Source organism: Ornithodoros turicata, chromosome 5 (assembly GCF_037126465.1).
Source record: "Ornithodoros turicata isolate Travis chromosome 5, ASM3712646v1, whole genome shotgun sequence".
Lineage (NCBI taxonomy): Eukaryota > Metazoa > Arthropoda > Arachnida > Ixodida > Argasidae > Ornithodoros > Ornithodoros turicata.
The window spans coordinates 57,834,711-57,857,389 of record NC_088205.1 but is presented as its reverse complement, the minus strand read 5'-3'; the positions used below and the strand labels follow the sequence as shown (position 1 = coordinate 57,857,389).

The following is a 22,679-nucleotide window of genomic DNA, read 5'->3' as shown; positions in this document are numbered from 1 at the left end:
GCCGGCATGTGCCAGTCGTCAGGCCAAACCAAGTAGACATTTTTTTTTTCTTTCCTTGTACGAAACGAAAAGGTGAACGCAGCGTGTACAGTATGGTCTTTATATCAAGAACAGCACTCAGTCTTTTGGCGGTCCTGGGACCCTGTAAGGAAACTGCGCATTCGCCGATGTCTTAAGTGTACATGTTACAGGCAAAATGCCCAAAAATGCAAGACATCCGCAGTAACTTAACCTAATATATCACTAAACTAACCTGAGGCATCATAAACTAGGTTAGTTTAGAACATAGGTCAAGTTTGGGTGGTGCGGCTGTGGCAGCTTGCATCGCCCCGAAAACTTCCTTTTTAAACAGATTTGAGGAGGCGAGGCAAGATGCCACAGCCGCACTAACCTAACATAACCCTTCACTAAACTACCCGAAGACGTCATAAACTATGTTAGTTTAGAATATAGGCTAAGTTTGGTTGGTGCGGCTGGTGCAGCTTGCATCGCCCCCAACTTCCTTCTGAAACGGATTTGGGGAGGCGAGACAAGCTGCCATAGCCGCACTAACCTAACCTATCACTAAACTAACCTATGACACCATAAACTAGGTTAGTTTAGTATTACGTTAAGTTAGGCTTGTGCGGCTGTGACAGCCTACATCGTCCCCCAACTTCCTTCCCGAACAAGCGTCCCGAACAAGCCTTTTATTGATTTCTTCTTTTTGCGCATAATTAGTAAAGGCGAGCAACACTGCAGAACTCGCATTTTTATTTTCCAAACTGCAAATTGTGTGCACAGTGATTTCGCCATTGTCGAGCGAGGTTGATCTATAACAAAAAAAAAAAAAAAAAAAAAAAAAAGAAGAAGAAGAAAAAGAAAGAAAATCTTCTTGGTCCGCAGTGGCACTTTCAAGTTGAAAATGGAGCGAAAGTACATAACTCCTTTAGCCACAGCAACTCACACTCCAAGCAAAAGCATGGAGAGACTAAGTTTGAACCTGAAGAAAGCTGAAGTAATCGTGGTGGTTGTAGGGGAGTCGGAAAGCGGAAGAAGAGGGGGCAGTCCCCCCTGAGTTTTTGCTGCCCCCCCTGAACTTTCGCTCTAAGGATCCCGCCACCCCATTTTTCATGTGTACGTGTCGACCGAGACAAGCTCGCTTTCAGCTCTGTTATCACGCACACACTAAAAAATTTCACACCTCTTTAGGTGTTAAAAGGGCGTATTGCACAATTTACACCCCACACTTAACTGTCTAACACCCATTTGAGTGTAAAGTGGGTGTATATTGCTTTTTACGCCCTTCTACCTGCTTTTTACACCCTTCCGTGAGGTCATCAGGCCCATAGGGTGTAAAAGGCGGGTCAGCTGCACACAGCATTTCTGTAATTTTAGCAGCGATGGGACTTATGCACCTTAGCTTCTGTTCGTTCTGTGCTGTGAGGATGGTCCATGCACTCCAGTGTTTTTAAGTGTCGCACTGAACATCATGCACAGTACTTAGAACTGCACATAATTAAATTATATGCAAATGATGCCAGACGACTTCTTACCCAGGCCAACTACCAAGACCCTATATATACAGTGTGGCGCAGGAAAGGTGGACCAGTGCCTAAGAGAGCGATACACAGAAACCTGACGCTATATATTTATGGTACCAGAGTTAAACAGGTGTTACTGTTGACGTGCACCTGTATGTAACTCAAGTACCACAAGTATAGCCTCAGGTTTCCGTTGATTGCCCGTTGGGACCTGCCACTTTCCTTGGGAAATCCTGTCTAGTACGTTCCCAGTGGTCATTAATGGGACGAACCAGGTACACCGTTCTAGGGGGTGTAACTGCTTACACCCTACAGACTTTACACCCAAATAGGTGTGAGTTATCAAACACCATTTTTACACTGGAAAGGGTGTAAAAAAGTTTAGTGTGCAGAGTAACTACATGCGGTAGTGTACTATCCATCCGATTACGCTATGTGATACTGTATGTGCGGACCTGCCGCACGAAGAGTAGCGACACGCCATTCAGTAGCCTTGCTTACACTATACAGGAAAACGCAGATTTCGCTCCAGCACAGGATGTCGACTTGTTTTTGATCAACGCTGGGAAACATTCGAGGATAGAGAAGGAAACTCTCATCATGCTGCGAGGAGCCTTGCTTGATGACAGGTGTAGCATACTGTATCTGCTGTCTTTGCCTGAGCCATGGCCAGAACACTCGGCAGAGCCGTTTTAGTGCAACAATACTGACACCCTTTGCCGATGGCACCATTGCGCTTTTGACGAGAACAAAAATAAAGTAACACGCCACCGCTCGCTTACTTCCAATTATCTTAGTGCACTTAATGAATCAATCAACAAATATTTCAGTTTGTGCTGCTCAAACGCAAATTTCCTTTTCGCCTCAATGTTATCAAGAACGCGACGTTGCCTTCTCATATGCGTTACGCCCTTCACTGTGATCGGATTGTACCAGACGAGTCGTTTCAAATAAGCACATCAATGGCTCCTCTAGGTTAGGCTAGGTTAGGTTAGGTTAGGTTGGGTTCGGTTCGGTTAGGACCAGTCCTCCCTGTCGTGAGGGACTTCCAACGACCCCGGGTGGTTGTGAGGGCGGTAGACCCGATTTCCGTTGATCCTCCACTTTGGGATCCTCCACTTTGATCATCCACGTGCTGTGTGTACTCTCAGCCACTAGCTCTCGCTGCTGTTTACATGCGCTATACGGAGAACAATCGCCAAGTGGCCAATTTCGACAGGCTTTCGATGCCGCCCGACGAGAGTCCCGCGTAATAAAAAGGGCGTAGCCTATGACAATCAACATTGCCGGAACAGAACTAGTGATTATAGAGAACCATGTCTCAATACGTGCCAAAATAGAAAACGGAACAAGATCTCCCTGGGAACTTTCACATTCGCCTGTTTCGCGTGACGAGCAAATCACCTGTTTTTATTGAAGCTCCATCAGTTGCAATACGCCTTGCATACAACTACGAGCTTCCACTATCCTCTTTTTTGTCCAGGACAATTTCATTGTTCTCACCCTCGCAAAAAGCAGTTACCGTAGTTTACAAAGAGGGATAATAAAATAAATAACTAAGAAGGAACACTGTACATAATGAAGGGCGCTAATATTTGATACAGACAGACCACTCGATGCAACTTTCGGCCAAATTCGTCTACTTCGCATGATGAATTGAGTTGAGAAGAAAATAAAAAAAATGGAGAAATAGGCACTCATTACGAGAGCCGGCATTGTCTACACATGCAGTACATATCAGAATGGGTAGCGAATTAACGTTAGAAACGTTCAAAAAAAAGTTATTTATTTATTTGAAACGTTCGATGTTTGATACTCTGATTGGATTGGGTTCTCTTGGAAAATAAAAATACGAGTTCTCAATAGAAATGGTGTTACTCGCCTTTACTAATTATGCACAAAAAGAATAAATCGATAACACGCTTGTTCGGGAAACTTTATAGTCCCTCTAATGCGCCCGACGACGTCCGCACTTTCCCATAGTGCCATCCCGGGACCCACTCCCCCGGTCAGCATGATGCTGCGGTACTGGCACGTCAACCGGGTGACAACGTGATACGTGGTAAAACCACAAGGTATCAAGCCATGTACATAAGTTTAGGTAATGCAAGTGAATGTGATTACCTTCCAGGTTTCGCGGGTGCAACCAACAAAATACAACGAATTATGCAGACGACGGACCTAAAACTTTATTGTCGCATTCCGGCGGGTCGGTTTGACGCATCTGAACGAATACCTGCGTTATCTAACAAATCCCGGCACCAACGAGCCGATCAAATCTCACGCTGCATGTAGAATCTGTAGAACGACTCACGTGGAACCGGAAGCGTTTGGTGTAAAGTGGCCCCGTCCCAGTTTGCTTCATTTCGCTCATGCATAGCACAGAGGTCGTCGTCCTCCGCGCTTACTGTTTTCTCCCTGCTCGGCCCCGAAGGTGCTTCATCACCAGAAGCACTTTTTCGTCTCTTACGGCAGACGGACGGGGAATCGTGCACCATCTACGAAACGCAAGCAACGTAATGCGTTCCCCTAAAGCACTTCGTAGAATCGAATGCGCTCTTTTATGAGCTTTATGTCTTTCAATTTGATACCTTTAACCCACATTTTACCTGCATGGTGCGTAGACTGTTCCACATTATGGCTTGTTTTCTGAGTGAGCAAATATGACAGCCTCGAGGTCTGTGTGTTACGACACGTCGTCGGCCTCATTAATGAGATGCGGTGAGTGTGTGGGTGAGCATTGTCGTAAGAAAGTGAGGTACAGTTAACGCAATATACCGGGAATTATTAATAATAAATCGAGTCTAAGTCTGCACTATAGGCTATTGAGAACACAGGTATACGGGAAACACTCCAAAGCCTCTGAGGCTCTGAGGATAGCAGAGTACGTTGTTTGATAGCCTCCTTCTGCACTCACCAAGGCTGTACTGTGTATATCGCCCCCTCGGTCCGCATCCCTTAGGAGGCGGTTAGAGATTTCTTCCAGTGCCTTCCTAACAGACGTGGTGACTTGAATGCTCACTGTGGTGCTCCCTGTGGTGCTCATGCTCACGGCTGCCACACACCACCTCGGCTTCAGCACCTGAGCTCCACGGGATCCATCTGGCTCTAAGCTTCATAAGTTCTCAACCTACGTGCTCTCAGTGGTCCGTGTACAGTGAATAAAGATGTAGCCTAGAGTTGTTGGCCTCTATGCTTATCACAGGGTCTCTTGTCCTAATTTTACATTGACCTTGCCATTTTACCTTGTAAAACTGTGATGTGATATGACAGAAACAAGAAAAAAGAACTTCTTGTAAAACTCCTGGGTACTCGGCCATTCAATCATCAAACGGCTGCATTGAAAGCGCTCCGAAGTTTCCTCGAAGAAACGCATCTGATTGACATTTTGCGACACTTTCTGGTTCCTCGTTTGTGACAAATGTTCCCACTGGTTCGGGATGTGTGTCTGCCCCTCACCCAACTTCTGGGTCTTCTCCCCCCTTTTTTTTCACATCGCATCACATAGCTTTCCATTGGGTTTCGAACCTGCCAGCGGCATGACCGAGTGGGTAAAAGCATCCGCTCCTTTGTGGTAGCCAAAGCCAAGGCCGCGCTGAAGACCGGGTAGTCGTGGGTTCGAATCCTACCACCGACTGTGCTGTCGAAGGTTTCCCTGGGATTAACGGCAGACTTTCCATACGAACGTCGGCACAGTGCTACATGAAATCGGCCCATGACGCACACTAACCCCCTTGTCTCCCACTCCTTCCTGCTGTCCTCTCTCCATCTGTCCCCGTCTGTACGCTGCTCATAGCCACAGTTGCTTCGCGGCGCTAACACGAAGTCAAAACAAAACAACAAAATTGCGCCAGAAATCGCTGTGCAGATTGTCATTGAAATGCGATAGCATATGAGCTCGTCGCGGGCATTCTCCGACGATGGACAAGAGAGGCAGTGGAGACTGATGAGCCGACGTACTTGGCAAGCACTAGCTTGCCTATGCACCTGACGAAGACAAACTATAAACGCTTCCCGTACGGGTTGTGGGAATTTTATCGTCACTGGCTAGATGCAAATCGTACCCTTCTTTCATGAAGTCCGCGAGCCAGTTGTTCTACGGCTTCTTTATACCCGTAGTGAAGTCTCCTATGAGAATCATGGGCATGTTCCTTCAAGTTTTCTACGAAGGTGATGCTTGCAGAGTAATTGAAGAAGTTGGCTAGAATCTGGCTCTTGATCTTGCCGTTAGAGGATCATGGTGTGATGTATACCAGCACGATAAGGGTGGGAGCATCCTTGGGGTAACTTCGCCAATCATCCTGGCGGTTACCGTGGTACAGAGGGCATCCCAATCAAGGCTACTGAGGGGTGCCCGTGTGTTTTTTTTGTGGTGGGTAGTTCTCCGCGACTACCCAATTCCCAAAGCAAGAGGGACATCACACCGCTTCCTCTCCTGTACCACCACCATCTTTCCCCTCTTTCTTTCCCCTTCCCACTCCCCTGGGTGCACCGAGCGGCCACCCCTGAGCAGGGAGAGTAACTATCTTGATCGCTAAGATAGTGTCGTCATTTCTCGAGTAGATGACCACATCGGTTGTCTTCTCTCTTCACATGATAAACGCATTACAAACAGGGGCGGATCCAGGCCACCGCACTTTGAGAGGGTGGGGGTGGGGGTGCGATTTCTTTTTCGGAGCGCGTAACTCGGGACGGGAGAGGGGGCAGACGATTGGTTAACCTAATGTTTTCAGTTGTTGTTGTTGTTTTTTTGGGGGGGGGATTACCCAACATCAGGGCACAGTCACGACTCGCAGGAGGGGTGTCCGTGCGTCCTGGGCCGACTTCGTAGGGGACTGTGCCGACACTTGTCTTGAAGCCGTGCGAGGAAAATCCACGGAAAATATCCGGACAGCACAGCCGGCGCCCGGATAGAACCCTGGTGACCTCCCAGTCTCGGTGTGGAATGCCATGGGAGCCGTCACGACGGATTTGTAGCCGTACTTCAACACGTGATCTCCAACCAGCAGACAATGACGCTGCGACATATTGCGCCTCGAGAAAACTCGGAGGGTTCGCTCATAAATGCTATCGCATTTAAAATACCGAGCCATGCACTGTGCAGTCGTGGGGAATGAACAGGCTGACACCACCGCAGGAGCAGCTCTTTCATACAGCAGACGTACCAGTATAGCAGCTGGGGGGTGGCCGCCGTTCCCTTCTTCGAAGCATCATAGGACCCGTGGCCGGACGTTCCTTCGGGTTATACTTGCAAGAGTTGTCCCAAAGCTGGCGGTATTAGCTTACCGGATGGGGCTCAGTGTTGATTTTACTGGTGAGCTACGATACCGCTTGCGACAGTTGTGGACTCACCAAGCTGCCGTTACTGTGGTGACTTCGAACATTTGGAGCACCTTTTTTTTCTTCATTAAAATTGTGCCAATCTTTCGGTATGACAAAATTACGTAATTTGCCCATGGCTAAATCCAGCTGATCATATCTCTCCTGAAAACGCAGGACCTCGCTCCTCTCTGCGACATTCATCATTAAATGTTCAAGACATTATATCTCTAGCAGTGTAGTGCATGTCGCTATGAGACACCCCTAAATGATTACCAAAATAAAGTGTTGTTGTTCAACCGCGTATGATGTGCTGTTCGTTCTCAGTCCTCGTGTGAGTTTCGTACGGTACCCTTGGGTCGTAGGACTGGCAAGAGTGAAGTTAACTCTCCCTGGGACATTCGGAGTGCAGGTGTTTCCCTCGTGGTGGTGTTGATCTTGGTGTGCTGGTCAAACAGAAACGTGTTATCCAACGGCGAACTGTAATCGGCCTGCCACGTGTTACACGCGGTGTGTGACGCGACTGGACTAAAAAAAATTCCTGGCTTCGGCTAAAATAAAAGCGGACCGGTTGTAGCATACGGACTTCTGGGGGGGGAGGTGGCATATTCCAGGTGTGCTTAGGTTTATTTTTTTTATTTTTTTTTGCCACGTGAGAAACGGGAAAATAGTTCCGCACGTAAGTAATAGCAAGCTTAAATTTAATTTATTGCAGATCTCGTCGCTTCAGGCAAAAGAGACAAGAATGAGGTATCCACAACAACAACAACAATAAATGAAGGAGAAGTGATGATGACATGGGATGTTTCCCCGTGGTAGGCATCCACGGACGTAATAGTACAGTGCGATTTTCGACTGCGACGGCGACACCAATTGCTAGCGCTATAGATAGCGCTCGTCGGAAGCTTTGGGGCACACATCCTGTCACACGTCATGTTAAAAACGTGTGCTCCTTGTCTGCTGTCTTTCCTTCCTGAACGGATACGAGAAAGAAGAAATGCATAGCGTACGTCCTGAATACGAATACGCTGGCGGTGCGAACGGCAGCATCAGGTGCCTGCTTGACACCAATTGCAAGAGTCGCCGCAGACGAACGCGGAAAATCAACATAGGCGGTGACTCAGGAGAGGTTACGGAGTGCAACGAAAAGGAAAACGTCGACAGTATATCAGTGAAGTACGTGGTCTCTGCTTTTACCCTGTATGCAGAACCGTTTAGCTGCATGAGAGAGAGAGTGAAACACGTTAGTGTAGTTCACTAGAATGATCCTCTCGGGAGGCATTTGTTAGGAGGCGGCATTGCATATCAGTCTTCTTTGATTTGGGGAAGGCGTACGACACGATATGGCGATATGGGATACGACGAGAACTTTGTTTCTTCGATATATGTGGTCGCCTTCTGCGTTGAATAGGAAATTTTCTTCGGGGGAGAACACTGAGAGTTCAGCTTGGGACAGCTTTATCTCGACATTTCATACAAGAAAATGGGGACGCACAAGGATCTGTCCTGGGCGTATCATCTCTTTTTATCGTCAAAATGAATTAGTTATGAAGTTGATATGAAGAATAATGAAGTTAAGGATATTCCTCTTTCCATCACATATTCCTTAGTATGCAGACGACCTACAAATATCTTGTAGCTCTACTAACCTGGCTACCCGCAAGAGACAACTTCAATTAACTATTAAGAAGCTAATTAAATGGTCTCATGAAAACGGGTTTAAACTTTCACCTGAGAAAGCTGTCTATGCGCCGTTTTCAAAGGTAAGAGTACTATATCCATAGGACCGAGGCATATGATGGCAAGCCGTCCTCTCTGGCTGACTTCTTTTGTCAAAATAAATACATCCCCCCCGTATAGACCCTTTCCTTAAAACGAATAGTTATGACCTGGTTGTCAGGCCACAAATCCCCTGGTTTAGCGAGAAAGCTCACTTTCTCGTTCCATGTAAAAGAACTGAAGGCGAAATGCGTAAGGTCCTTAATACTAAAAATATAGTCGAAAAAGGCAGAAATGTGCAGAGTGTTAGCAAAGTGTTAACGAGACATTTCGGCTAAAAAAACAACAACTGAGACTTTTTCTAACAAACAAACAAACTGAAAGGTGTGCTAACAGCCATTTTCAATTTCCTTTCGACGAACACCACATGAACGAGAAAATAAATCAGCGCTTCTCTCCTGCTCAGGACACTTGGGCGGAAGGCAAGCAGGAGACTGAAGATTGCTTGAAATACGTTTTTTTTTTCGTGTTGGACCAGCACCCTCGCTTAATACCCAGATAATCCGGCTCGCATTCAAGCTCTTTCGTTCTGAACTGAACTTTCTCCACGATTATTTGAGAAAGAGTGATCGATAAAAAGCGTGTCGGAGCACTGTGTGCTCCGCCATCCCATCATACGTAAACTCACCGGCGCCGAGCGTGACGCTCCATATTGCAATTGTTTGGTTACGTCACACACACAAACATAAATACTCCCAACCACCAAGTGCTGGACCAAAGTTTACGGAACACGCTCCGGCGCATTCCTTCCTCAGAGTGACACGCTGGCAACGAATGGGACTGTGCGGACTTATACAGACGTGTGCCTAGGTAACCCAGTCACGTGATTGCAAGTCCGTACGGTACCATTCGCTGCTAGCGTGTCACTCTGAGGAAGGAATGCGCCGGAGCGTGTTCCGTAAACTTTGGTCCAGCACTGTACAGGTGCCACATGCACTGTGGTGCTAACGTTCTGTCAATTCCTTGGACAGCGGGCTGTATACGCTTGCGTTTACCTATTTGATGTGATACCCATGAAAAGAAGCCGATTAAACAAAATCGACAACGACAATACGATAAAATAGACAAAAATGAAAGGAATGTAGTCTATGCTATTATAAAAAAGTACAGCTGATGATCATGATAACCTGTGGGTTGTGGTCTTAAGACTAAGACTTAACTAAGACTTTACATTAAGCCTTCAAAGTAAAGATGATGATCTTGTGGCCCTTGACTTGTGGCCTGGAGACAGCTACGATAATGAGCGATACCACAGTGGTGGGTCCGTGGATCGCTTTTGTCCACCTGTCAGTATTTCCACGACATATTTTGTTTGATGTGACCTTCGAAATTCCAGGATATGCTCCGATCGTTCTGTCGAAGAACTGCGGCGCCCATGCTTAGCCTACGCAGAGTATCTACCAATCTAAGTGTCGCATTGTTTTTGCGGTGCTCAGAAGCTTCCGAAGGCAAGGCAACCGCCTACGCCTACTGCGTGTCACGAGCATTTCGGCCCCCGCAAGCCGAATGACCGTACACGCGACTGACCCTCCGTGACCATCAGGAAACAAAAGAGCACGCTACCCGACCTTCTGTACTGCACGAACCTCTCGCAGCATCCTCCATCTACAATGAAGTCAGAAGAAATGCGGACTCCAAATAAACGAGCACCCGACTCCATTTCACCCACATTTAAGCGCTTCAGGAAATCAGGAAGTTTTTCTCATTGTAAGCGGGGAGGTCAGAACCAGTAAAGCCAGAAGACCGAGAAGTTCCGGAAACGGCGCGCTTCTGACGGAAGATGTCTGCTAACGACGGGTAGCCAGTCAGGTGACTTTCGTGCTTTTATGTACATGTAGAAACGCGCCATAATGGCTTCACATTCATGAGGGTACACTGTATCGCCGTTTGTTACTGAGTAACGTCACATGTTCTTCCTCTACTGTTTTAGATTGGAGGTTTAGGCGGAGCCACTGCTCCGTGGTGGACGTCTTTGACGTGGTGGACATTAAGAGAGTGTCTTCAGTAAAGACACATGCCATCGAGCTCATGCGTACCAGTGGTATACGCAGTGATGGCCACTAACTACTTCTACAGTAGTTTAACTATAACTACTAACTACTTTGCGATGGAGTAGTTTAACTAGTAGTTAAACTACTTTTCAGGGGAGGTAGTTAAAACTACTTCTTTAACTACTGCAGTGTAGTTTAACTACATCTATAACTACTTAACGTTGTCCATCAACACCAATCCCATTCTATAGCGTTCTTAGCCCCCTAAATATGAATCACAAGCAGTGATAAAAGTGAAAATTTAGTACACATGCACGACACAATTGCTCTGCACCTCCGTTCTCATCAAACAAGTAGCTCAAGGTAAAAGTCGGAAGCACAATCGTGCCGTAAAGCTTGCGGCAAAATCGGAAGTAGTTGGCGCCTGCAGTAACCTAACTACTGTAATTAACTACTCGAAATAGTAGTTTAACTAGTAGTTGCACACTACATCTCTGCAAGTAGTTGATAACTACTTTTTAACTACAATCAGGTAGTTTAACTAGTAGTTGAACTACATGTAGTTAACTACTGGCCATCACTGGGTATACGTACTGTTTAGATTAGATTGGCGTAAATCCGTCGGCGCACTTCATTGTTTTCTTGCACAATAATTACGTAGGTCATTCAGGCAGACCTTTGTAAAATACCTGCCACAAAACGCGATTTCGAGCAATATTCGACGTCATGAGCGCAATCTTACGGAGAGGCTACAATAAAGCATCGCGCACGTTTACATTGCACCTGGTAGCGTGCAGGAACCCACGCTCCGATGAACCAGAGCTACTACCACTGACGCAGAGCCCCAAATGCAATAAAAAAAAACCTCCTTTCGAAAATTTAAAGTGCTGTCATAACAGACCGTCAAATCGCAAGGGAGACAAAGCAGAAGAAAAGATGGAGCTATGTTCCACACATCCGCAGAGTTTGATTTCTGTAATCTATATAAAACATTATTATTACAATTTTACCTTTCTTAAAACCATCCAACCACCAAGTTTACCTAAAAAGGTGAAAAATTGTGAAGACTTTAACACTCTTTCATGATCTGTCGGCGGGTATTCTTCGACCTTCCTGCGCGCTCATACAATTTATATTATGAGATTTGCATGCACTTAATTTATCCGAACTTCCAGACTGAGGCAGCAATAATTGCTTCTCTGATAATGCGATTGTCCGTAGGAAACGCTGAAGGTGCAAGACATCTAAGTAGGAGGGAATATGTTTATTATATATATATATATATAAAAAACGAGAGAAAGATTAGCCTGCGCTACGGCGGCTTGCTATTCCGAGCAATGAGAAGAAAGCAAAAAGAAAAACAAACAAAAACTAAAACAAACAAAAAGGAAAACAACCACGAAATTGATTACAGTTCATCCAAGGCTACAGATCGCTCACCCAGGCGGAACAGATCCGCAGGAACTGAACAAGTGTCTTTGTCACCTGACTATGTTGTCATCTAAGTAATTTTTGACTCAGTTTTGTAACACTGTGCATCTACGACGGTCTTTCCAAAGCGAGTTTTATTTGGAGCCGTACTCACCCCGAGGAGGTGCCCTTCGACGAACATGTGGGGCACTACAACGTGCGGCATTCCTGTGCGTTCCATGATTTCCTTCTGGAACGATCGGTTCATGAACACGTCGCGTTCTTCAAAGCGCACCAGAAGAGTCTGTAGAATGTTCTTCACACGGCGACACTGTTCCCACGTGTGTCGGATAACTCCCATGGATGTGGTGTACAACACTACCCGGCCAGCTTCTTCCCTGCTGTAGTTGCGCTGGAAAAGATCAACAGACATTTCTTTTAGGGAAAGAAATCTTCCATTAGTTAATGTGTGTAATGAAATGACGCTAACGGTATGACAAAGCTGGTTTTTACGTTTACAGTAATTCAGTTCTATTATATGGCTGTCGTCACACCCTGCCTACAGTGCACACCAGAACATTCCCCAACTGACACTGCGAAATGCTACACTTCAACCCACAGTACGCCACCGCATCATACGTAAACTCACCGGCGCCGAGCGTGACGCCCCATATTGCAATTGTTTGGTTACGTCACACACACAAACATAAATACAGTATACAGATATGATAATACGGCACTGTCGCCATCAAGGTTGACCTACGCCACTGACCATTGACATCGGAGGGTAGAGATGATTATGGCTACAGTACATTCGGATGATTCCGCGCGCGAGACCAGGAAGGGTGGTTTGGACGTGTTCTTCAATTTTTCATGAAGAAATAAGTGTTGTAAGCATTATATCCCTACGTCCACTAACGATGACGATTTTGCCGGAGACGGTAGCAATGTGGGGGAGGTAAACATCGCTTTTAGCACCCTGTATTGGAGATTGGATATTAGAAGTTTCTTCTCGTGGAATGAAAGATGCTTGTTACCCTGACACCAATGCAAAAGGAACGAGATTCATCCGTTGCGTCCTTCGTGATTTCTGGGGGAAAGAAACCGCAACGTACGTTTTCCCTCTTCCTCTCCTTCTCAAGAAGCACGAGATATATGAAGCGGGCTCATTGGTCTCCTCAAACGATTTGTACGGGAGGTCGTTTGAGGAGAACAATCCGAGGCCTCTCCGCATTGTTGCGCTTCTTGAGGAGGAGAGGAAGAGGGAAGGCGTAAATTTCGTTTTTCTCTCGATCATAAATCACGAATGACGCAACGAATGAATCCTGTTCCTTTTATGTTTGTGTTAACGTAACGACATCTTTTATTCTGTGAGGATGAATTTTTTGCACTTTAGTGCCTCTCTAAGTCATTTCCCCAGGAACTTTTATTTTGTACCGCAATTTCAGGCTGACATTGAGCTCTTTTGGTCTTTACTCCGGACTTCTGAACCGCTATAGTAGGGCCTCTGGAGCCATCTTCTAGCCACCTATCTCAATTTTGCAGAAAAAATCTAATTAGCTCATTTTGGAACTTAGCTCTTCCAATAGGCTGATATACATTGCGTGTAAATCTACTCCAAATTATATTATATATCCGCCTCTCAGACGATTAACCACATGTTCCCACATCGGTCCTCTGACTCCGCATCGCCTTACTCTGAACTACCCCAGGAATACGCACTAAGGAATTATTTAACCAGGAATAGCAAGCCGTCTTTTCTGGCTGACGTTTCCTCTAAAAATAAATAAATCCCCCCCCCCCCCCCCCCACACACACACAGGTACGACAGACGTCTAAGCTTTCATCTGTGGAGTGCTTGTAACTGAGAATACACGAAGAAAAAGAAAAAGAGATTACAAAGAACCATTATGACCGTGAACCCTTTTTTTTAATCTTTACCGTATGAGCATGTTCATGCGTACATAGATGCGTCAAGATGATACATGATGCGTACATGCGTACAAGATGAGATTCCCTGCATGACCGGGGCAAATATCCGACCGACAACTATGGGAGGAGAACTGGCTTTCCCAAAATGCAAACAAATCCTCCCTGCTGGGAGATAGCCTGAGAAGCAGAGCGTGACCGGCGTGGTTAGGGTGGTGCCGGGGTGACTGCTCTAAATATGCTCTCGTCTCCATTTGCATTTCGGAATCAAACAGAACATCGGGTCACCCCGACGATCTCAGCACGCGAAGCAGCCGAGTACGTTAAGTCACAGGGGAGGATACACGGGGTGACGATTTCAACGTCCGCACACTTTATACACGAGACGTACGAATTATGGAGAGGATATTTTAAACGTGGATTATCTGGCGAGGTCGTTGTCAATATCTAAACTGAAAGACATGACCAGCGTCTTGCCGGTGCGGGTTTGTGTGCTTGCACCCAAGATTTCACGGCAACTGTGATTCTTTCTGAGCATGGTGTTAGTTCAAAGTTTCGTAGCCTGGTACGCATTTTAAATTTAAGTTGTAAATTTCCAGATTTGCAACACTGTGCATACGTTACGCGTAGAATTAAGAGGCTTTCTTCTGGAAATTGATGCGATTTTTCAAATTTTTGCAATGGGCCTTTCATACTGAAAGCGAGGCCGCAGAACACTTCGCTCAACAGAGTGAACGTATTCGCACGCATGACTCGCCCTGTTGTCAGAGAGACGCTCATTGCTAGTCTCGGTCATCCTCAGCAGCTGACCGTTGCAGCAAAGTTTCCACAGCGCCATTTCGGGCTCAAGCGGCCACAGATCCAACAGTAGGTAGTTTCATTAGCGGATTTTGTACCGTGTTACAAGCGGCATGGAGCCAATGAAAGCTACAAAACCTGTAGGAAATTCATAGAAAAAGTGGTGCATCTTGGCAAGTGCGAACAACTCGAGACCGTATTTGAAAGTACCGCCGTCGTCTGCTAACTACCGCGCGTTGCATAGTTTGGGGCTCTGAAGTTGCTGCTCACTCGCACCACACACATCATCATCCCATGTATGTGTGTGTGTGTGTGTCACTCGCACCACATGGCCCACAGAAACAGGTCTATAGCGAAGGTTCTCCTTTGTGTCAGCGCTGTGCGGCCTCTGCTGTCTTTTAAAGCACTTGAAAATGCCACAGGAAGTGACGAAAGGAAAGAAGGAAAGGAATTATAAAGGAAGTGACGAAATCTCAAGAAGAAGTATAGCGAACACCCAGGTGATAACCGAGCATCGATAGAGCAGCTTATAAACAAGAGACTTCTTATGGCAGGTTTTGTTGATCATTAATGGAGCAAGTAACCTATTCAAGCCAAGCAGTTTGCAGGATTCGTGCACATAGCCTTGCCGCACCACGTTTGCTGGTGTACAAGACAAGTACTTATAAGAGCGTTGATGAATAAGTATATAAAAAAATTATTACATTAACCTGATGATATGTACAGTGTAAGCAGTGAATGCCCAGTGAATGAATAAATGCCCAGCTCCTACAGTTGTGGCAAAGACAGTTCTTGCTTTTGTCTTTCCAGTCTTTTGCAAACATTACAACCGCTTTTTAGTAAATCTATCTGGTTGCTAGGTATAATCTTATCACATAACTATTGTCACTCTCCTCATTGATATTGCATTTAAAAATATTCTCGTTTTAGTAAACCTTCTTCGTATCGGCAGACGAGGGTGATTCGCGCAGACCAGTGTTGTCAAACGTTGTGTCCTCAGTATACTTGCACTGATCATTATCGTCTATGCTGAAATTACCTTAAAAATCATTTGAAATCACGACATCACTTCAAACCAGCGTTACAAATCCTTCTTTGTCACCGCCTTCGCACTGCGTGAGGACGAAGTCCATCCTGCACCGGCAGATGACGTAAGGATCGTTGCAAAGAACGTGTATGGTATGTGTTTGTCGCAAACATATTTGAAATTATCCTCGAACTACGACTCACCCTCGGGCTCATGTGATGCGACGGTACGTTTCCAAAGTTATCCAGAACTCCCATAGTCTCTTCGGGCTTCCACGAGCAGACGACAAACAGAGACACCGACGATAACGTATACTCCTTAACAGCGGCAACACAGAGCTCAGTCAGAGACTGTCGTCTGCATACAGCAGGGGCAGCAATATTGCCGTGCGAATACGCTCCCATTCGTGAGCGACTGTAACAATGGTGTGATGCTCCCATTCCCTCAGAAGAGTTTATTTCAAGGTTGGGTAAGCGCCTTCCGCCCTAGTGCGTGTAGGCTATTGGGACACAGCATGTCGCTGCGGTTGCACTGCTTATCACAGTCGACATACCCGAGCAGTTACCGTTTGTTCCTTGTTTACTCAAACTGACCGTATAAATCGCTGGCGTTGATCGAGTAATCACATGAAACGACTTTTACTTCCCTCAGCCCAAATGACAAGAGGGAAGAAAAACATTTCACCAAAGGTCGTGGAACTGGCAATGGCGCATAGCAAAAATAAAGCTACGTCTTAATGCTACGCAGAAAGTTTAAACGTTCGTTACATTATTCATTAGGTTAGTAATGTGTATTACGAGCAAAGTGATGAATTACGTGACTCTTTCATTGGGCCCAGAGAACTAGACACAGACTCAGTATGCAAAGATTTGTACACATATCGAAGTGACCAAAGTATCCGGTCTGCGACTCCATGGCCGTCCGCCAGATGGAAACTTATCGGTTAAGTCCAGGGAAGAGACGTTTCGTGGGCTTCGCAATAACATTCGTTGTTACAATTAGTTACAATAATTGTTACGCGTGAAGCAGGTAAGACGCTACAAAATGAGCACCCAGAGCCCGCACTGTCGCAGATTGGAAATCCCTTTAGGTTTTGTTGCACCACCTTGCATCACATTTAGTAGATGCCACTCATTGGTGAATATACAGCTTGTCATGGCACAGGTAAGACAGCGACTTTTCCTAGATGTCCAGTCAAAGGTGTCATTCGAACCGGAACACGCTATCGGTAGGATCCTTTTTTTTTGTCATAAATTCTGTCTTACATTCGACAAGAAATTGATTTGCCCATGCGTATGATTTCTGAGAACAGAAATAGAAACAGAAAGAAAAAAATGGAAACGTAGGTCGGCACTGGTGCGACCAGCTGTTCCATGACGCTTGATGTGTGAGAGCGCTGAATGATTTAAAATATTATTTCAGCACGTATGTCCTCGAGAACAATTCAACGTAGTTACGTAGCGATAACGTTTAGATAACCCCAGGGTCAGAAGTGAGCACTAATACCTCGAATGAGTAACAGACGAAAAATAGTGTGGGAACGTTGAACGGCTGAACTGTACATTGAATGTAAAGGACCATTACGCTGTGCTACAATATAATTCCGGATGGCGTACATTTTAGTTCATAGATGGGTAGAAATCCAGCGAACCGGTAGAGATGTAGGAAGGGAGTTGCCTCAGGACAGAAGCCGCCGATATGTCTGACAGAAGAACAGTCTCTGTTCGAAATATCGGCGGCTTCTGTCCTGAGGCAACCCCCTTCCTATTTTAGTACATCGTGCGACATAACACAGAGATGAAACTATAACAACCACACTGTTATTGAAGTGAAAGCAACTTATTCCAACGCCTCCAGAGCAGCTGCATTTTCACCGCGGTTAATTATTACGGAGACGTATCCACCAAAAGTAGTGCATCTTGCTAAGAGAGAGAGAGAGGAGACACACTTTCTCCTATTCTCATGTGGAGGCATGAACTGCGCTTAGAGCAAAACGCGCTCTCAAACAGGTGCTTCTGCAACCACTCTGCCAATGAGAAGGAACGTGACACTTTGAGCAAACAACCCTCGAAGTAGCGGCATATGTACGTTCTACAGTCCCGAAAATAGCTTTTAATAGCTGACTAGCAGCATGAGAGAGTGTAATCTATCCCGTCGGTCGTGCTCTTTAATCGCGTTCTCAAGTGGGAATCGTGCTCAGTGCAAGTCCTATAGTGGGCAGAGAGGAGGAAATAAACGATACCGTACTGCACGCAAATGCACGGAATAGAACTTAGTGTGTTCTATACGTACGCGAGCCTGTCGGTCGACAACGTGTTCTAGTGGTTGTTTATGGCGAACTTTCTGCGAAGACAACAACAACAGCTTTATTTTGGTGATGGCGATTGCGGTGTATCGCCAGAGACGGTAACCTACCTCATTGCTGGCAGTCATTTGGTTGATGAGTCTCACAGTGAGGACCGAAGACCTACGTTGCCCAACAACAACAACAACAAATAAGTCGTGACTATTGCCTGGGGTGATTCGCCACTGGAGAGCAGTACACTACCCCATTACACGCCCTCGGCCCTCTGCGACGTTTGCGAAGTGGTTGCGGACACATCGCACCTCCTGCTGACCTGCCCCAAGTACACCAACCATCGCGCTACCCTTTTCCGCTGCCTCGAACGTTTCGGGCGCAACCAACTGACGCTGACCGCACTTCTTGGCCCTGTGCCTCAGCATCAACAGTGGGCCGTCACAACTGCTTTACTGCACTTTCTGAAGTGCACTGGCCTGGCCTCTAAGCTCTGAGCTGCGCGCTCCAGGAGTCTCACCTTCTTTTTCTTTCTGCGTTGCTTTATTTTTATTTTTCCCTTCTTTCTTTCCGTTTCGTTTTTGTTTTTCTTCCTTTTTTATGGAGTCTCACCTTTTTCCTCTTCTTTCCTTTTCTTTCTATTTATTCTTCGTTTTCTTTTCGTTTTTTTTAAATGGAATGGCATGCCGACCTTGGTCTGACAGACCTTTCCTTTCAATAAATATATATCCCCCCCTCCCATTACACGCGAAACATTAGATGTGAGATATGAAAATGAAGTTAAAGTTATGTGCAAGTACAACAATTGAGCTCCTCCACTGGCTGCGCTGCGCTACGTCACAAAAAAGGGAGGTGAAGAAAAAAAAATGAAAGAAGCACCAATGGTCATTGAGATACAGGGGAGGACCCTACAGAGTCTGGAGCAAGCCGGTAGTCAAGAGGAACTCCAAGAAGACCTCGACGGTGTTGCACATGGCTCTGACAAGATTTTTGGAGTGTGTTAGGGGATGCTGGGAAAATCCCTGGGCGAGAGTGTAGCTGATTTATATACACTGTATAAGTATAAGCGTGTTCCTGGAGGGCTGGTAGTGCGGGCAGTGGAGTAGGATATGTTCTAGATTTTCCAGATCACCGCAGTGATGGCATCTTGGAGAGCCAACTTGTCGCAAGCGGTAACGCCACTGAGCTGTAAAAGCCACCGAGTCATATCCGATGAATTCATTTTGCATCCTGAAGAGATGTATTTCGTGGCATTCGGAACGCGGGCGTTGGATCCACTCTTGCAAGCATACATTTGCAAACAGTACTGGTTGCCCATTAACGGGTGGCCATTAATCGTCGAAGAATGGAACGACGGTCACCTCTCAACAGATTTTTCCAACTTGTTCGTCTGCTAGACGAAAGAGCTGCTTCCGAACGGCGCTCTCTGTTTGCTCATTCCCAATAACATCGCAATGAGCGTTGAAGAACCAGCCTGTGGATGTCACATGTCAGTAAGCCATTAACACGTCCGTCACCAGGCGCGGATGTAGTATGCTGTCCAAGCCTAGACCGCCTCAGAAAAATCCTAGATACGCCCCTGTCCGTCACTATGGGGCCGGACGAGCCTCGTATGCCTGTGTTCTCAATGACTTGTAATGCGGATTTCGAGCCGATGAGCACTGCCCATAGTCGCAGGCTAAGATCGACTATGCGGAAGAGAATGACAAGGTTCTGCAGCTGTTGATCAAGTTCGGTGCGAAAGGCGACGTCCTTGCACTGGACCTTCGCATGGCAATTTGCTTCGAACGTGCCATTTATTACGTAGACTTTTGTATCCCAGTATGCGTACAGATACGTATAGTTTTGACAACTATTATTTGACAGCTGTTTCTACAGCTTTTCCTCTCACCTCCAACATCTGTAATAGATGACAATAAAATAAATTCAAATTCAATTATGATTAAGAGATACCGCTAAAGCCAGGGGCGGTGGTTAGGGATAATGATTATTAATTTTACTGGTTCAGCTATGTTCTTTGGGCGGGCCCGTCTTGTAAGCCCGAACGCTCGTGATGTACAATCTTGTAGATCTGGGCGCAACAGCAATTACAGCGCACTCAACTCGCCGCTAATATTTGCGCGAATGACATTGCCCATAGCGATGACGTATCTCATAGCCGCCCTACATTGGGGCAAACTATTGGAGGAAACAGGCGGGCGGTATGCTTACAACCATGAGCTCAATTTGATCTCTATGTGTCCGTGTCTCCGTGTAACGTGCTCAGTGTCTTCCGGGTTTTGTCCTTCAAATCCCGTGTCGGGTGAAGCGAGTCAGACATCGACCCTCCGTGGAAATAATTTGCAAATGAAAGTAGACGCGAACAGATTTTCGAAGCGAAGAACATGTATAAAGCGGATAAATTCGACCAAGCACAGCATGTCCGAGGGTTAACTTTGCCAATCTGACTTGCCTAAACAACTTATTCTATGGCAAAAGTGACAACACGTCCCACTTTACAGACACACACACACAAATAGAGATACGATGATGAGATGGGGCTGATGCCGGCCAGCAGGCTGGGCGCTGCCCCAGTGCCACTTGTACGTGATGAGAGATGATGATGATTATGATAAGGGGTCCGGTAATCAAAGCAGGGTGGAGAGGCCTGTTGATGACAAGAAGTCCCAGAGGTGACGCAGACCTTGGCGTGTATGAGCTGGACTGGACCATGGGCCCAGCACCTTGCCTATGGTAAAGGGGCGATGATCGATCGCATGCAGTTCGTGCTGCAATATCGCACGCTCTCGCTGGTAGTCCGGGCAGTCCATAAGTAGGTGGTGCAGGTCTGCACGCACACTGCATGCTGCACAAAGGTCCGAGGGCGCACGGCCAAGACGCTGCCTCATAACTGGTGTAAATGCAACATTCAGCCGCATGCGGTGAAGCAGGGATGCGTAGTGTCGCGGAAGGCGATGAGGAAGCGACAGTGAAAGAGAAGGATCCACTGCGTGGAGCAGACCACTTTACAGACAAACAAACAACCGTCCCACTTTTTGAGTTGTTGTCCCGCTTCCCCACCCGGTTCCCGCTTTGGCTGCAATGAACTTGGAGTGGAAAAAAGATCCGGCAGGACTGCGGAATTACTTTCGATTTCCACGTGGCGCTCTCTCGGCTCGCATATCATTCTTCGATCTGCCCAATGGAAATGCTTAAGCCGGATAACGAGCCATTCCCATAGCCAAAGCTGCCAAAACTTTATCGAACCCAAAGCTAGCTTGCTATTGCTTTGCTCGTCAAGGTGCCTAGATGGAAGCATGGTCTCGGTTTAATGATCAATCATCGCAATGCGGACGATCCAACTCCAACTATAACTCCAACAGCGAAATGAAAGTGAAAGTTCAGCTAACAGTTCGGGACGACAGTTTCACTTCATATCTCCAAGTATAAAAACACGCAGGAGAGAATAGTTTCTAGTCAAAGTATCAGCCCCATCTCATCATCGTATCTTTATGTGTGTGTGTGTGTGTATGTGTTTGGCTAGACACAGTAGTTGGTGTGATCACTATAGGGCGTACGTAAAATGAAAAAAAAGAAAAAGAAGAAGAAGAAGAAATAAAAGAAAAAGAGAAAGGAAAGAGCGGCACACTGTGTAGGCCAAATTAAAAGGATTTGGTCTGTCCATTTCCGCATCCAGCCCACCAATGGTGTGCCCTCAAAGCTCTTCTAACCTTTTTGCGCGCGGCATAGGAATTCAGTCTCATTGTCTCATTGTAATGTGACTCCTTATTTCATTTCCCAGATTACCACCAGCGATGGGTCCCCAATCATCATCATCAACTAAAGTCTCATCTTCTTCTGGCACCTCTCTTCTGGCGTTTTGGGGCTTTCGAGCACAGCTTCGAAACTATTCCTATATATTCGGTTAGGAAGAGACGTCGCTTCGATTCGAAATTCGGATACAGAATTGCATATTCGCTTTGACGCTTTGGTATTCGAAAAATCCAAACATTCGCACAGCGTGTCTTGCTCCAGAAATGAATTTTTAAAAAGCTTGTCATGAAGTCGGGATGTTGTTTGTTTTCAGAACCGACTGACCTCCGAAACGCACTTCGTGATGTGCAGGCAATGCTGACTCGTGTCCATCACCAGTGGGGGGCAGACCGGCTCGTCTGTCGTTTCTTTTAATTCCGTCGTGGCATTTTTTTGTTGCCCCAAATCTGGGGTAATGGAATCACGCGAGCAGAAATAATGCCAAACAAGGCTAATGCAATCTTAATGGAAGTTTTCTTTTCTGCAGAAAGGCCATCTGCAACGTGTTTCAAGCACCATAGAGCGACCATCTGCGGGCGATGCGTCGTGCATGCCGGGAACATAATGTTGGGTCAAAGTACGGCTCGAAGCGGTTTGCTGCACCTGTATAGAAAACGAAGAATCGGCTACATGAACGGTGGACGAGTTCTTTTTTTCTATGTCAATGTCCCTCGTGCTTCACTTAGTCCTGAGTGGGTGACGTTTTAAAGAGAGACTTCGCAAGGATACAAAAAAAAAAAAATCATATACAAGCATCATACAGAACTCGAACAACCCCTACAGTACCGAATACAGCATTCGCATTCCCTCTGCGC

At 46.2% G+C, this 22,679-nt stretch overlaps 1 protein-coding gene across 1 annotated transcript in view; it reads right to left on the bottom strand.

Moving 5' to 3' along the window:
- LOC135396076 (glutaredoxin domain-containing cysteine-rich protein CG12206-like) overlaps positions 1-22,679 on the bottom strand; it is a 74,777-nt gene that overhangs the window by 3,375 nt on the left and 48,723 nt on the right. The window contains exon 2 of the mRNA XM_064627115.1: positions 12,198-12,434. Within this exon, the coding sequence (XP_064483185.1) occupies positions 12,198-12,434 (237 nt within the window). The remainder of the gene's footprint in view (positions 1-12,197; positions 12,435-22,679) is intronic.